Source organism: Salminus brasiliensis, chromosome 19 (assembly GCF_030463535.1).
Source record: "Salminus brasiliensis chromosome 19, fSalBra1.hap2, whole genome shotgun sequence".
In the NCBI taxonomy this organism is placed as follows: domain Eukaryota; kingdom Metazoa; phylum Chordata; class Actinopteri; order Characiformes; family Bryconidae; genus Salminus; species Salminus brasiliensis.
Genome location: NC_132896.1, coordinates 21,683,386 through 21,700,711, shown reverse-complemented (window position 1 = coordinate 21,700,711; position 17,326 = coordinate 21,683,386). Strand labels below are relative to the sequence as shown.

General features: G+C 40.4%; 1 protein-coding gene across 8 annotated transcripts in view; it reads left to right on the top strand.

The window, feature by feature from the left end:
• diaph2 (diaphanous-related formin 2) overlaps nt 1-17,326 on the top strand; it is a 395,960-nt gene that overhangs the window by 322,307 nt on the left and 56,327 nt on the right. For 5 of the 8 annotated variants that reach the window (XM_072664155.1, XM_072664157.1, XM_072664159.1 and 2 more), the window contains 2 exons: nt 3,095-3,187; nt 4,715-4,765. In XM_072664155.1, the coding sequence (XP_072520256.1) occupies nt 3,095-3,187; nt 4,715-4,765 (144 nt within the window). The remainder of the gene's footprint in view (nt 1-3,094; nt 3,188-4,714; nt 4,766-17,326) is intronic. The other 3 variants (XM_072664160.1, XM_072664158.1, XM_072664156.1) reach the window with 2 other exon arrangements.

Genomic DNA, 17,326 nt, shown 5'->3' with positions numbered 1-17,326 from the left:
CAAAATCTTATGGAATAAGGCACCACCACATAGATAGATGAAGAAAGATGATTCAAATACAGGTACAGCATTGATTCTAAAGAGCTGTCTACGTCTCTTGGTTTTAAAACTATTAAGACCAAATCAAAACCACCATCATGCTCCTTCTTCCTCAGTCTAGTCATTAACGGGACAAGCACTGTTTCCACTGCTTGCCAGAAGGTCCATTGCATGTGTTTTGTTTTGTTTTTTTGTCAGTTTTGCAGATTTTAGACCATCTTAACACAATCCAATGGTAATTTCCTGAAAACAGCGTTTTCAGTCTTGACTGAGAAAGTCTTGACTGAGCTGAAGGAAAGAGGTGAGCATTTCTGTAATACCAAGACATGAAATCTCGAACATGCTAATTTGGAAATGCAGAAATGTTTGCCCTGGATTTTATCCATCTCAGAATAAGACAGAGAATCTTAGAAACAGGGCGAAATAGAATTTGAGAAGCCAATGCCATGTCATCAGAAAAGTTTTCCATGGTATTATAATGCATGTGTTCTTAAGTAACACCACATCAGACTTTCCCAGTGCAATCTTTAAACTCCAGTTCCTCTCCTCTCTAGCTTGGAGATGCCAGTTTGTCCTAGACTAATGGGTCTAGAGTAGTTAATTGTTGATGGCATTTTCTCTCCATTCCACATAGTGAGAGTTCTTGTAAAAAGGTCTGGATAATTCTTGTGGAAGCATAGCCCAACAGGACATTGTTAATGGAACGGTTTCAGGTCACTTGGGAGCATGTTTCCCATTTTAGTAATTTTGCCTCCATATGTCTGAGAGAATTCCTCTGAACCCGGACTACCAGGGCTCTCAAGTCCTGCTCATTACAGATGATGAATTGGGCTACAGTTAAGCAAGAAGTAGGACAAATTGATCAAAGTGTCAGGTGCCCCCTGTGATGCCTAGGTCTCCAAGAAGAAGGAAATGAAGAAGGAGCTGTCTGACGTTTCCAGAGCCTTGTTGCCTCTAATAAATGTTTACCTGCCCCTAAACACCCAGCGTGTGTGTCAGGTGTCCTGGTGGGTGGGAATGTGTTTTTGGGGATGCTTGCTAAAACCTGAAAAAGTATTGTCCTAATTCTGGAGTCGACAATGGTTCCAAAGGACTTTGACGAGCTCAGTGGACACGGCAAGTAAAAAACGTGCCCTGGTTTAAACTAGCAAGTGAGGCTATCAGTGGGGGTGTTGAGGAACTATTTGAGATAAGCCCTACTTGCACTGTTCTGTTTTGTTCTGGAACAGCTAGTTTAATTAGCTTGATTTAATCTGGGTTTCTTTTAGTAGCACCCAGCAAGAAGCAGTGCTTTGATTTTGAGGTAGCCTCTGGGAAAGGGCCTCAAGAATAAAGCGAGTGTGGGATGATGTCAAGAGAAAAATTATTGTGAGAGCAGCTGATTTTTTTTTTCTAGTTTTGTTTTCTTTTATTTGCATTTTCTAATGTTTTTCTGTCTTGATTTTCGTCTTGGTTTATATTCCTTCTTTCACATGGAGGGCGGATGTGCTGCTTCATGAGAAAACAAAACGCGCACTCTTGCAGTTCCACCACAGTGTACAAAGTGTGTGGCATTTTTTCAAATTAATTATGTAGCCGTGTCAACTTTTTCCCCCCCACCCTCTTTATAAATTCAATTTGCTGACTGTCATCTGCTTTGAATGCGTAAGAAAACAAAAGATTGATTACCATGCCTGAATCTGCTGCCTAAAGCAACCATCATCTCTGGCTGTAGTCTTCTTCTCTGTGACAAAGCAGGCGCCGAAATTTCAGTCTGTGTGCGCAACGTTTTACAAAGCAGCTCGACCGCATATGCAGTCAAAGAATTGATGACACTGGGCTTTACTCTACAATAAGTCACCCTAATAATGCCAGTTTAAAATAATGTCTCTGCAGGACCTCTATGATAAAGCGGGGACACTGTAACTCATTAGTTAGCCTATAGGGTAAGGATAGATGACCCAGATAAGGGACTGAAAGTGTATTTTTGAACCTCATCACTGACAGATGTTATATGTCCTGTTCATATGGGGGGAAGAATCTTAATACTACTTTGAAGTAAAAAAAAAACATCATTAATTTTATTATAATAAGCAAAACACAATACAAAAACAGTGCTCTGTTTTTGATTCATCTTCCGGTGATGGTACAGTATTAAACCACTGTTGCACAATACACAGACCAGGGAAAAGAATAAAGTAGTAATTTAACAGTTTTGTCCTGGCCCATTCAGTGGCCTCCATGCCTTTATGATATCTAAACCTCTTTTCCTGCAGCACAGTTTGCCCAGGAGACACTTAGCAGTTTGGTGGCCTGAATGTTTTCAAGACACATCCCACTGTCATCGACAGAACAATGATAGAAAGCCTCTGTATTGACCGGCTCCACACTAAATCTTGGTAAAGGGCACTTAGCTCCCCTGTGCAAGCCGCAGAAAGAATATCTGTCAGTGGCCATCAGTGAATGCTTTCATCCTCCAGCTCCTCTCCATGCGTTAGCCGGCGCCACTAAGCATGCCGCTTTTTAGCAAGCTGGGCTGTTCGCTTTGCCCTCCACCTTACCTTATTCCACTGTGTGTTTTTTCAGAGTCACACTTTCACCAGGCTTCCCTCCACAGTGTTTAACCCGAACTCTTGGTATTTTATATAATGACGATTTATTGTAGTCTGTTGGATAGACCAAATTTAGCGATGCTTAGTGGCGCTAGAAGTGGCTTCTTGGGGATGCTTGCTGACCTGTGTAGACACTCTGTCTGTACCTTTGTGCAATCTTTTTTTGATAACAAATCAGGACAATTCATATGCAAACAATAACATGAAAAAGCATTATTTAAATTGTCAGCAGCATAATATGTATGCTTTACATATTTACATAATTTTCTCACATAAGGTCTACCCCTATTGAGTAGAAAAAGGCATTAAGCTGAGACTATCCATTTTCAGAGTGCCTTACATTTGAAACATTACCTCAAATGTGGTTTAGTGGAAAATATAAACATGGATACATGTCTGTGTGTTGTATATCAGCTTTAACATGCACACCTAAACTCCTTCTCTCTGTCCTTTTTCTCATACAGAAGGAGATGAGACAGGTGTGATGGACAGCCTGATGGAGGCCCTACAGTCTGGTGCAGCGTTCCGTGATCGCAGGAAGCGAACCCCACGCACTGGTAAGTGTTCAGCCTCCAGATTTTCCTTAAAGAGCAATCAGACACACGCACACCTTCTTATTCTTAGTAAACACTAAGCAGCCATCACTGAACCTCATTTCTTGCATCAATTTCACCAAATGCCTTTTTAATTTTTTTTTATTTATTTTATTTTTATTTATTTATTTATTTATTTTTACAAATCAGTGGTGCCATTCCTTTGCACTCTAACACTCGCATGCACACACACTCCTCTATTGGCTTACTTTATGGCCCTTCTGTAGTCAGGCATTGTAGAACTCTTCATTATGTTTTACAATATGTCTCGGATGCACTTCATAACAGATTCATTTCTACACAGTCATTCATAAGCCACTGATTACAATAAAATTGGGTTGTAGGGATTGGGTCCGCTGAGAACGGTTTAACATAATCTTAATGTTAACATATTCTGTCTTGCCATGATGAATCTGCTAGACACAGGGGGAAGCAAAACAGGCCACCTGGTGGAGGTGCCATGTTGAATTGAAATGCCAAGGACAGGGAGACAAGTGTCTATACCCACTCCAGCTTTTTTTCTGCTATAGTTGCGGTGGCCCCAAAACGTCATTCTAATTCCAAAGTCCTTGTCCATGCAGATTTACTGCTTGTGAACTCACCTGTGTCATCAGAAATTCCCAGAGGTAGGCTGCACGGCATGTTTGTGTACAGAGCGATAGAACAAAAGCCTATACATATCATTAAGAGCTTTAGGAACGGAAAAAATATGCCAAAGTCTTTATTTATTTATCAGCCATCCTTAAAGGGGAAGATCCTAGCTGAGCACAACAAAATAAACCAGTCCAGCTTGTATTGGAAATGTTGTTGCACACTGATATATCCCTGCATTGTGTCGCTTACCTGTGCTTCTTCTCAGCTAACCAAAAACTTTCCTCCATGATCCCTCATGCCAGCATGGAGGTCTAATAAGAGGGCATGAATAAGTAAGGTGTCATGCCATATCAAACCTGTCTTCCACTCAGTGAGGCTGTGAGGCCCTCTGCGCTGCCCCCCCTGACAGAGCCTGCCAGGCTGCCGCCACTGGGGAGAAAAGGCTGCTCTCGGCTCACCTCCCATCCCCTGTTCGGGCCCTCTCCGTCTGACATCTGTTTGACTAAGACTGACAACAGGGAGCGAGAAGAGGCAGGGGAAAGAGTTTGGACCAGACTTTCTCCCTTGCACTGTCTCTGTTCTTTCGCATTCCTTTTCTTCTTTCTTTCTCTCTCTCTCACTCTTTTTTCGGTCACCCTCGTGTGTGGGCTGAAGTCTGACAACACTGAGAGTTTTCGAAGTGGGTAATTGGTTACGAACTCCTGAAATACCTCATGTTTGACGTGTCTTTCTCTCTCTCTCTCTCTCTCTCTCTCTCTCTCTCTCTCTCTCTCTCTCTCTCTCTCTCTCTCTCTCTCTCTCTCTCTCTCTCTCTCTCTCCCTCCCTCCTTTCTCCCTCTGTCGCCTTCTCTCTCTATCTCTGTTTCTCTTTCTATGTCCACTTCATCAATATTGCAGGTGATCAAAGCCCAACCAGTCCAGCCCCTCGGTGGCCAGGTGCTAATCATGGTAACATAATAAGGCTGTGTTTGCAGTTAAATTCACCAAAGGTGTATGTATGTGTTGTCCATTTGAGGATTCGTTTCTCAAAAAAAAAAAAAAAACAGTCTATTGATCTGATGTATAAAACTGGAACACTGGGAAAGCAACTACTGTCTGATTTATGTACACAAAGTACTTGAAAGCAGTTTTGCACCAACAAAGATGCCCCCAAATGATTTGGAATATACATATGTCATCTGTTTGCCTCACTGTTCTTTGCAATCTTCTTGACTTGCAATTTGTTTAGCACAGTGCCCCTTAATGTAGTAAAGAAAGTAGTAATGGCAGCATTTCCTTTTTTTCCCTCCTTTTTTTTGATTTGTTTTATGTTTTTATTATGCTTAAATAGGTTATTGCTTAAGACAATAACGCTATATTATTTGTTATTAGTAGTTATTCATTGTTATTAGAGATTGTGCGATTGTGCTACAGATTCGCACATACAAAACCCATTGCAACCTGACGTTACTTTGCATGCATGGCATTGTTGGGTTCAGCAGAAGAGATATAAATTTTTTCATTTGCACTGTTGATCCTTGAGGAACTTTTGGAGGTTCTTCAGTTTGAAAATGGAGGCACCTTCAGAGAACCTTTTTTGTTTAGTTTTTTTGTAAAGGTTCCGTAAAGCATCTTATGAGATTTCTCCACAGTTGAAGAAGAAGTGTCTCAAGGATCTTATACTTTTAACAGTGTAGCATGTAAAAGCATTGGTGTCGAGAACTGAAATCAGACAGCAGATTGTTTCCTTATTTTCTAAATGTGTACATCTAAAATAATTTTATTTCCAATTCCATAGATCAATTCATAAATCAAATGTCATCTTGTTGATGTCTTGTTTTCCATTTTCCTGTTGTGAAACAAAAACAGAATGGCTAACATATACATGCTACCCCTGCTTTCCTGGCTGTAACATTTCCCCCAGAACTAACCAGAGCTGGTCCACATTTAAAGAAATCTAGCTGTGCTTTTAAAACTGGGAAGGAGGAACAGTTTGTGCACTACTTAAAGCTTTGAGATTTGCTGTGATTTACTACTTACTTTACCATCCTACTTTAGTCTTGCATAGTGAATTGGTTGACTAAGCAATTGGTCAATCATTTGTACAATGCTGTGCAGTACTTTGCAGTACAGTATGCACTCCTGTTATCATAGCAGTCAATATTATCCTTGTTAACAGGGATTGGTTATAAATGTCTCGCATCTGATTCATAGTAATTTTGTTTGTTGCTCCACATTGGTGGTGATTCACCAAGCACACCTATGAATCAGCCTTCGATCACAGTGAGAGTCGTATCTTTGAAGCCTAAAGGCTCAGGCATGTGCTCTACAGAGGCATCAGCTCAGCATGGTTTCTCCGGTGTGTGACCAGCAACCGCACAGTAGGTGTCCAACTGGCACTTCTCCACAGATATGGAGCATGGCAGCATGTCCCCCCCTGTGGAAAGTTCTGAGAAGTGTTTGCTCTTAAGGGCTGCTGTCTTCACCCGTCCACGGATTGTTATTCATTTATTTTTTTATTTTCCCTGTGTTCCTTATTCTTCCTCTGTGGGTTGGCATTATGCTAGAGAATGTCAACCGATGCACAGAACCCAAAAATACTTGCTTTTAATGGATTCTAGCCTTTCTGTGCCCTGGCCTACTTTGGAACAACTGTGACAGTGCTCCTCTCTCTGTGAGGGCCTTTTTTTTAAATATTGCATATGCCTGAAATGACTTGTTAGTGTACTAAATCTGCGCACCCCCTTATCCTGCAATCCTCTCACAGCCATGCTGCACGCCTGCATCAGTGACACCAGTCGAATGCCTGTGAAAAAATAGCATTGGAAACACCCAAACCTGTATTAGAAATCTATTCAATATGCATGTGCATACACAGTCACTGCTCATGTGTTTGCATTGTTTCTGTTTGAGTTTTAGGAATATTACATTTCTGTGCAGAATCCTTGACAGAAAGCTCAGTTTCTGAGCTGGAGCTTAAATGAATGTTGCCTTTGTGGTCTCTGATTGTTTAACATGCCTTCAAGGACTGTATATGCAGAGTGGATGCTGCTGGTCACTAGAGGACCATCCTATCTGAAATACAAATGAACATGAAATATTACCTAACCATAAAATAAAACAAAATCACCACCAGCACCAAAAATGTCTTAAGATAACGACACTGTGTAGCAGAGGGAGCAATCTTCTCCTTTAAGCCTCTTTAAATGGTATTTATTTCCTTTTTTCTGTTTTTTTTCCCCTGCCTCCTTTGTTCTAACGTTTAAAGCAGCAAACCACATATTTTGTGTTATTCACTTCAACTGAAAGTTTTGCCACCAAGTACTACAGCTGCAGTTCCCTACCCTAAAATCTGACTTTCTGGCATTTTTGTATTTGATCAGAATTGAATACAGAGCTTTTCATCACAGCTGAAATGATCTGTTTAACAGTTTGTGTGAACCACAGAATATTTCAGAATATTTAAGGACCAGTATCTGTCTCTTTTGCTTGAATGACAGCAAGTCAGCATGGACTTAACAAGTTGTTCTGAAGCCTCTGATGAGTAATTCCGTCAAGTACTTCAAATGAAAAGATAAGACTCCAAAAAATGTCTTTAAATGAGAAAGAAATTCCCAGATTTTCAATGTGGTCTCACATGTTTGGACCCCACTGTACACAAAACCCAAACTCTCCATTCCAGACACAGTTAACAATAAACTACTGGTTTGTTATTCCAGTATGTTCTGTCACCATGTTACCATTACATGGCTGCATGCCATCCTCAGCTACACACCACAGTGAGATACAGAATAGCTTTTGTCTCCTTTATCAAAATGTAAATGCAGCTAAAATTTCGCTGAACGTCTTTTCTCGACTTTGTATCGATCGTCTTGTAGGACAGAATTATTCTGTACATCCAGTAACAGAGCAATGTTAAGTTACATACTGAAAGTTATGTAGAGCTTGCAAATGTTGAACTTGCATTTCTCTGTACAGTTAAGTAATTGTAAAGCACTATAAACACTGAATGACCCACACTTGAGGGTCCATTGTTGAGGCCTCATAGATGCTCACCTGACATTAAACTAACATTCGTCTGAATATGTATTGCATGCAACTGAACTCTGAGCTAAATGTAAATGACTGTCAGTTGAGTGTAACCCTACACCTAACCCTAACATTGATCTTACCATTTTAGTGTCGTAGTTTTAATGTTAGGGTTGAGATATAGGTTTGATTCAAGGGTAAAGTTACATTAGAGTTAGGGTTACATTCAATAGACTTGGACTTCAGCTTAGAGTTCAGTTGCATTTTAATATAAATGTTATTTTTAAGTCAGATGAGCAATTTTCATATTATTTTTCATGATTATTATTTTAATTATTATTTATAGAATGTAGCTTTATAATAATTTATCCCGTCTACAAACATTTAAATGTTTTTTTTTACCATGAGTTGATTAGATAATGCAAGCTACCTCAGTGTGATCTGATAGGATGTCAGCCTCTTTGAAAGACTCCTTGAGGAGAGGAGCTATTCTAGCAATTTAGGTAACAGCTTGAACAGGCTGATGTCCTTCTGTAGTGAAGATGACAACTATTCTGTTTTGGGCCTCACTTGTGCCCAGCAGTCCTCTTTGAGTGTGCACTCAAATGTGTATTCTTTTTTTTAGCATTTTAAAATTATTAATAAACACTATGTTGGCTAAAGGTTCTTCTTAGTTACATTTGTGGTGAAGTCTCAGCATGCACATATTCCAGTGGATCCAGGGGTGTGCCCTCTTAGAAACAAAGACTCGGAGACATGATTGAATCCTAGGCATCGATTTTTGATATCAGATAAAAGCCAGTAGCTCCCTCATATCCCTTTGTTCGGTCAGCTCTGTAGACACATCAAGCTCGTTTCAAAAGAAGTATCTGACCTTTCCAACTTGCAGAGTCATTAAGATCCATCAGCCTTACTGTCCTGGGCTTTCACCTTCATGACTTTGTCCATCTAAAATTCCCCTATGTTCAAAGACCTGGTTTGACATTGAGCGGAGAGGATCATCATGCTTCCATTAGAACAAGAGATGCAGTGATATAATGCTTGTCAGAGTTATGGGATTTGAGCCCAACTGTCTAATCTACCCGAGTATAGCAGTTAATTCATCCATGCAAAGGGGAAAGTGAGCCCTGTATGTTTAATGAAGATTAAATTACCTATTTTCAGTCATGAAATTTTAAAGGGAGAAAGGGAATGAATCTATGAAGTAGCAAATGAGAGAGAGAACGAGCGTGAAGAGTACTATGGCAGAGGGTGAAGTGTTCTGGACATAGATTAGGTTTTTTCTTCTTCTTCTTCTTCTTCGTCTTCCCCCCCTCTTTCTCTCTCTCTCTCTCTCTCTCTCTCTCTCTCTCTCTCGATTTAAATCTATTTCTTGTCATGTTGTAAATAGCCTCTCTATAATTTGTTTTGTACCTCTTCCATATCCTAATGCCTCTTGATGAGACTAGCAGTTTTCATTGGCTTTTTTGTTTTAACCCTCTTTGACGGTGCACCATTAAATCAACAGACCGATCCAGTAGTTGTTTCCTTAATTAATCTGTGTTTTTGTATAAACATGAGATTATGATCAGGTCCCATAGCAATTAGCCCCTTATCATATATATACATCTTTTTCTCTGTTCTATTATTTCACTTGCAGACACAAATGCCACACATACATCTGATAGGAGAGTTGCTGTGTAGCTCTTTTACTTGACAGCTAAACCCCCCACCTCCCAAACCTGAAGCACTCCACTTCAGGGTGTTGATAGATGTTATTCATGTGGCGCGCCCCAGGGGCACTCCTAAAGGAAGTGGGGCTAACGTGATTTGCTCAGGGCCGAGGGGACTGAGGGGCCACAGCGCTTGCCATTGGCTTGGATGGCTTAGTAGATCCCAGATATCAATAGAAGGAAGTGCCTCACTCTGTGGAGATGATTGCTTGAAACCTATCACCTGCTTGTGATAGATAAGGATATTTTTTAACTCTGGGGAGAAGGCAGAGGCAGATAGGGAGAGACGGAGAAACCAGGCCTGACAGAAGTAGTAGTTTGATATCCCAAAGTAGAGATGCTTCTTTTTGTGGTTCTTTTGTGGACGCACAGGGCTGGAGAAACCAGTGAGGGTCATCTGTCAGGATGCTCAGGGAGCCCAGACAGGCGTCAGGATTTTATGTAGCGTTTGAATGCTCTTAGTGCATATATTTGATGTGTGGACTTTAAAGGCAGCAAGCAGTTAAACAGGCCGTGTGTGACCCACATTTATTCTTGGAGGATAAATCACAACGCTAAAACTTGGTGGCCCCTAGGTAGGTCCTGGCTCCTCTCCGTGCTTGTCGATGAGCGTCTCGGCCCATGCTATTTGATTTCCAACCAGAGCCTTTCAAACTCAAAAGTTTGCTGAAAGAAGACAGACAGCGGCTTGTTACCCTCACACTGAGCTGCTGGAGCTGACCGCGACTGCATGCCGTCTGTGCTCTGTGTGTGTGCTGAGAAGGCCAGGTTGACTCCAGCGACAAACCCTTTTCGGGAGAAGTCAATTGCACAGCGCCATAGAAGACCTCAGACTCAGCTGCTTTTGTCCATGGCTATCTCCCCCAGTGTGATTGATGTGAGTGCAGGCCAGCACGCTGAGAGGAGGGCCACCTAACTAACTGTTCTCTCTCTCTTTCCCTCTCTGTTTCTTGACAAAACAGAGACAACATTCCAGCTATGTTTACTGAGATAGTTGCCTGCCATGGCTTTGTAACACTGAAACCATTTTTTTTCCTTCATTTTTTGGTAATCTTTCTCTTTTCTCTTTCTTGCGTTTTTTTTTTTAGCCAAGTCATTCAGTCGTGTTAAGCAGTGGCACTCTCAGAGCGCATAGGCTCGTACAAAAGGTCATCCTAAGTGCTAAGCAAATATTTCAGCAGTACATAATTGAGAGTCTGATCTGATTTTGCTCTGGCACATTTTCACGACTGAATTGATTTCACTCCTGGCGTGAGGCATTCCTAATATAGCCATAATTCACTTTGAAAAAGCCAGAGCCATGACTCTGAATTTAGGGCCGAGGAACTTATGGACACCCCATTTCTAAAATATAGGCTTCATAATATTCCAGTGGAATAACCATAGCCGCCGTACTCAGCTTAAAGAGATGGAAAGTTCTACAGAGTGCATTAGAGCATATTCACAGGCTATTATCTAGAGAGGCTTCTAAAAGTGGTAATCGGAATAAATACAGCTTTACGGAGAAAGCTCATAGTTCTTTTGAACACTGGCTGATGATGGCTCTGAGTTTAATTTCCCCTCTCTTTTCCCAAACGCGCAGTGTCTATTACGAAAGACAAATAGTGGCTGAACAGTGTTTGCATTGGTGTGTCCTCAGCTATGTGAGATCTGTCAGGTGCTGCTAAGGGAATTCATATTTTAGGTTTGCTATTTGTGGGGAAGGGTGCAGGCAATAAAGAGGCTTTTAGGGTTATAAGGGCAAAATGTGAGAGAGTACTCATTATATGATATACATAGAACTGGAGAAGACTGAGCAGTTTGACTGAGCAGCAAGTTAACAGAACAAATTCACTCTTGTTTGATGAATTCTGAAGCCCGTAGATTCATAGACTCTTGTGCTGACTATAAAAATAAAAAAAAACCCAAAAACTCAACATGCATTAGAATATTCTGAACCATGTTGTCAAAAACAAGAAAACAAAAAATATTTAGTTTCATTATTATAATAAAAATGTAATTCCCAGACATTTATACAGCTGTCATCTAATCATCTACAGCCATGTTTATGATTCTGGATGTATCTAAAAAGTAGCAAAATATTTAAAACCTATGGAATTCCAGATCATTAGCATCATATTTTATACATGTGTCTGCAACAAAATGGTTTATATTATGTTTATATTATAACACTTATTTCACACTTTGCACAATATGAGTTGAAGAAAAAAATGAAAAAAATTTAAGCTCTATATTCGGACATTACATTTATATTCATCTTAAATTTTGCTTTTATAATTATAAAAACTTAGAAACAAAACTTTTTTTTACTGAATGTGAAACTCTGTTTGGTCTGGCTAGCACATGTTTGTATGAACTGCTGAGGAAAATGGAGAATGACCAGACTAAGCATCATACTGCCCCTGCTGGAGTAAGATATGCATTACTTTATTATTCTCTGTTGGGGTGAATGTCATCATGTGTTATGATAGCAAACAGCAAGTTCCTTATGACTAAAAGCTGTAGTTTTAAATGTTGGGATTACTTAGGTTCTAGCATTAGCTTCAACATTACTTAGAATGTTTTTTGTGGATTAAATGTGAGATGCAGGGCAGCAGTGGGGCACAGTAAGTGTGCATGACATGCTGATAACTACGCGCAACTAGAGGCACACTAGTGTCAGTGCATGTGTGCTTGTATAAAAGGTCATGCTAGGTGTTAATTGTCAATAGCAGATCAATTTACCCAAGGAAATATTTGAGCAGTATATAATTGAGAGTCTGATCTGATTTTGCTCTGGCACATTTTCACGACTGAATTGATTTTGCTCCCGGCATGAGGTATTCATAATATAGCCATAATTCACTTTGGAAAAAGCCAAAGCTATGACTCTGAATTTAGGACCAAATACCTTACAGACTTCCCAGTCCTTTCATTCTCTTTTATGGTGAATTTGTCACCAAGTAGTTTGCCTTTTGAAAGGTGGAATTGCATTGGTACTAGCATTAGCTTTTCCGATTAAGTGTGTAAGTCTGGATATGAGGAGTGAACCTTAGATTTAGGACTGCAGCGGAGCACGTGAGTTGCGCATGACAGATGCTGATGGCGGCACAAAACTAGGAGGCAGACTGGACTCCTGTCAAAGCCATGAATTCCGCAGTGGTGACAACAGCACAAGCACAGAGAGAGGTGGAGAGGGGAGGAAAAGGATAGAGAGAGATTGATTGATTACAGGTATTTCCTTACAATAGCCAAATATGTAAACAGTAAAAGACAAATGGGAAGGCATCAAAATAAGAATACATCTTAAGGTATGGTGAGTAGGCAGAGATGGAGGAAGTGCATTTTTAGATAGGCAGAAACACAGGGAGGGACTTGAATAAAAGAGAAAAATGTGTTTAGTGGACTGTAGACTCTGCTCTTAGAAGAAAATGTTTGCGTGTGTGTGTGCATGCAACTGTGTGATTGTGGGCATGCGTTTAGCAGGAATCATCCCCCGCTCAGGCACTCCCCCACAACTGAGGCTTGATCCTGGCTGACATCACTCCATCATGAAGGCTGCCCATTTGCAGCTCGTCCCATGTTTACTTATTTATTTGTTTTATTTGTGGCAAGTTTATTTATTGATGGGCCTCTCAGATTTGTTGACAAATTTCCATTTGCTAAAAAGGGAAAGAAGAAAAAAAGAAAAAAGGTGGGCTGGAGAGTGTACAACATTTACCCATGCCCACATGGTGCATGGGTTCTCCACTTTTTCATTTAAATTTTTGCAGTCCAAATATCTATTCCGCTCTGGTAATGGAAAAGTGATATGGCCCATTTAGTTACTTAGTACTAATCCCACTGGTTTAGAGGCTCTGCTCCCCCTATCTTGCTTCTGCCACTCTCTTTTACTTGATTTTGCTTTGTTAATATAAGCAGCAATGTCTCCCTGTGAAAATAATGTGTTCTTCTTGGCACACTTTTACTAAATCTTACCACAGACCGAGCATATCAAATCTTCAGGCAAGTCCATAATCATGCTATTAAGACATTCAGTCTGGCCCGTTCTTAGGACACCCATTTCTTTTTCTCCTTTTTAAATCCCTTTCTGGACCTTTAGGATACTAAAGGTCCATTTATATTTATGTCCTCCACATTCAGGCCCCTCCCTATGATAATGCAATTAGTCTGATACTTGTCACTGTAATTGTTGTTTATTTCACCAACAGCATATTTACTGTCCTTGGAAGCGGAGAGATCAGCAATGCTTAATTACCCACAAGTGTGCTCTTGGAGGTCATTAGCTTTCATTCAGTGCTATTGGACCACCCAAGGAGCAAATAGAACCCAATGCCTATGCGCTTGTGCTATCTTCAGCCTTGCAGCGCCTGCCAGGCCCCGGGACATCTCTCACCCCAATGCTAAAAGCACTACACTTGAAGCACTATGGAAACCACTTGAGATCAATCTCTTCTGTATGGCCTCTGCACGTGAACCTGAAGTCACTTGGTTAGGCTCCCATTCGCAATTACATAGTAATAGCTATAATAATTCTTGATTCTTCTCTCTGAGCTTTAAGTGTAAACCAAGACGCTGTAAAACCATCTAAACCTCAAAGCCACAGAAGTAAGATGTATAATGACTGCCACAAACCTCACAGAGAGAGCTCTTGATATTCATGAATTTCATAAATTGCTATGTGCTGAGGCTGCCTCTGTATGGGATGACTAATACTTAAGTTTAAAAATAGATTGAGGTGTTGAACAAACCCTATCTCCATAAACAGCAAATTAAGAACAGGGAAGTTGTAATGCAAGGAGTTAATCTACAAGCAGCCACTGTGTGGAAATCAGTAGGGCCAAAGAACAATATTCTGTTTGGGGTCCATGAGTAGCGAATCTGCAGGAGTCTGCAAAAGTCTGCTGGGCTGCGTAACCTGTGTGCCCTGGAAAGAAGAATAACTACTGGATTAGGTGGTACAATACTCTTACTGGACTAGAGGGCAGACCCCACCTTCCCAGATGTGCCTCCTCCAGTGGGTCAGGTCAGAATTGCACGGCATTGCATGATGACAGCAGCATGCAGAAATCCTGTTTTTTTTTTCTTTTTGTGTGTGTGCATAATTTTGTGTGCAACTGTGTGATAGATTGTGCAAGACTCTTAGGCAGTTACTAAATAGTTTCAAAATACATTAGTTTGTGTGTGTGTTCTGTGTGTTTCCTTAAGAACTTGACATACAATGTAGTCTGTGTGTCAACACAATTCCAAGGCTTAGACATGTCTGACAAAAAAGGACAGTGTTGAGGACCGGGGGTCTGTACACACCCTCTTGACATCATACATGCATACATATATACAAGCAGTTAGGTCAATAAGCACTTGGACAGTGATACAGTTCTTGTAGTTTTGCCTCTGTACACCACCACAGTGGATTTGGATTTAAAATGAAGCAATTAAGATGTGATTTAATTAAAAGAAGGTTAAACATATATTGCATGAACTGTTAAGATATCAACGTCCAATGTTTTTCATAGTACTTCAGTTTTCACATACTCAAAAGTGATTGGACAGTTCACTGATAAACAGTTTCATGACCAGGTGTGATCTGTTAACTTATTTCATGACAGATTAAGGAGACAAAATGACTGGATTTTATTCCAAGTGTTGGTAGCTGTTCACGGGAACTCTGTGTGAGGTGACGATCATATAAAGCCCCAGTCACTGGATTTCTGCAGTTTGTGTTACCTAGCTAAATGGGCGTGGCTGCCAGCAGGCCAGAAATCAGTAGGGTAAATAATTCTCTGTTTTGCTTCAGCAGTTTCACATACCACCTAACGTGCTATCAAAACTACAAAAAAAAAAAAAACTGAAAAAAAGATAATTACCATCTAATCCCACCTTGTAACTGGCTGTGTGCCATGTGGCGTCTTGCTTGTGTTGTATTTTATAATCCGCTTGAAATTACTTGTGTAATTTCTCCTGTTGAACCCGCAACAATCAACACTTTCTCCATGTTGGCTCAGACAAAGCAAAGAAAGTACAGACAGCGTCATAGGTTACATAGTCGGAGCAGAAGCGATATATGTTTGGGAAAGTGAATTTGTGTGTCAGAGTTAAACGTGGCGAGTAAGGTTGCAGGTAAAATGTTTTCACCTGGAAGTCGTGTATGCGAAATTAATGAATGAATCTCATTAAAATGCATTGATATTTTCACACAAATATTCATGGATATTTTGCACACAAATATTCAGTAATTTAACAAATTTATAAAAGGAAGAAATGCTCTTGGGTGCTCAGCAACACCAAAAGGCCTGGAAGACACAGAACCAAAAGCAACATTTTTTAACTTGACAAGGAAAAGCCCTTTTGCAACATCTAGTGAAGTCAGGAACAAGAGTATGAATGGAAAACTAAAGTGTTTCACATCTGAAGAATACCATCTTTTCTGTCAAATGTTGTAGATGGTATAGGCATGGATGGCTGGCGGTGGAATTGGGTGACTGATGTTTATTGATTATTTTACTTTAATCATTATTTAATCACTTTAATCATGTCTTGATTATGTATTCATTTGAAGTATGTTGTGGTAGTGTAAAAAAATTGGGACACTGCCCAAATACTTATGTTTTCCCCTACACAGATTTCAGATCCCCTACACAGCATGTTTACTGTGGTGCTAACTGGCTGTCTAAGAGATGGATTTTTCTTCTACTTCATGTAAAATTTTAATGATTGCCAATAAGGCTGATGGAGCAGTTTTCTTTCTTTTTTTTTACTCGATCCATTGGTAACAGAATAGATGGTTCCTTCTTATAAATCCTGAATAATAGAGGAGAGGAATCAGTAACTTCAAGAGAACTGAGAAGCTTTTATGGCACTGCACAGGAATGGTATTGGAGCAATAAGCCGTGAGAGTTATTAGTTGGCATGCCATGTCTTTCAAACCAGTGCCCCCTCTTCTCCTCTACCCGGCTTTGCCTTCTCCTCTCTCACACTAAATCACTGCCTGTCTGTCTTTCACTCTGTGTCTGCTCCCATATTAATGACTGTACATCATCCAGAGGGGTGGACGCCTGTCTTTGGTCATTTGAGGAGAGAGCATTTTTGCATTGTCTCATAGCTGCCGTGGTATGCTTGGCCTACCAATGTAAATCTCATTCATTGCAGCCTTGTGCTTTTTTGAGCTGCTGCATAAATGCCTCTCATTAGAGATGAGCCCCCATTCTCTTGTCCATTACATTAATTACATAACACCACAGCATGACCATTTGACCCTTGAGTTAAACAGGCCCTTTGTCCTGACCTACTTAAGTGACCTGCTCAAACACACAAGCTGGTCAAGAGAGCAAATTACTCTTATTGTAACAAAGTAGTTGTAGTTGTACTTTTTTTTTTCATTGCACATTTTGTTTACGTATCACTATTTGAGCAGTTCCCAGTGAGGGAAAAGCTTTCAGATCTAATAAATTGGAGCCAAGTGCCCTCAACCATCAACCATCCGGCTGTTGTCAGTCATCTCCCCTCATAATAGGAAAGCAGGGCCCTACAATAATTGCTTTGATGGTCCAGCCTGAACAAATCACTTCTGGGCATAGAAAGAAGCCTCAGAGATGGCAACCAGAGAGAAAAGGTGGGAATGAATTAAAGCACTTTGTGTTCCTTGGGGGCATGTGTCCTAGATTTTTTCAAGGGAAAAAATATAGAAAAGGGAGGGGCGGGGGTAATACCTCTTTCTTTGCTTAGAAATAAATGTAGCTATAAATGCAGCAATACACAGTCACTGCCCATCATGTTGAAATGGGTTATTCAGTGGGAGACAAAAGGAGCT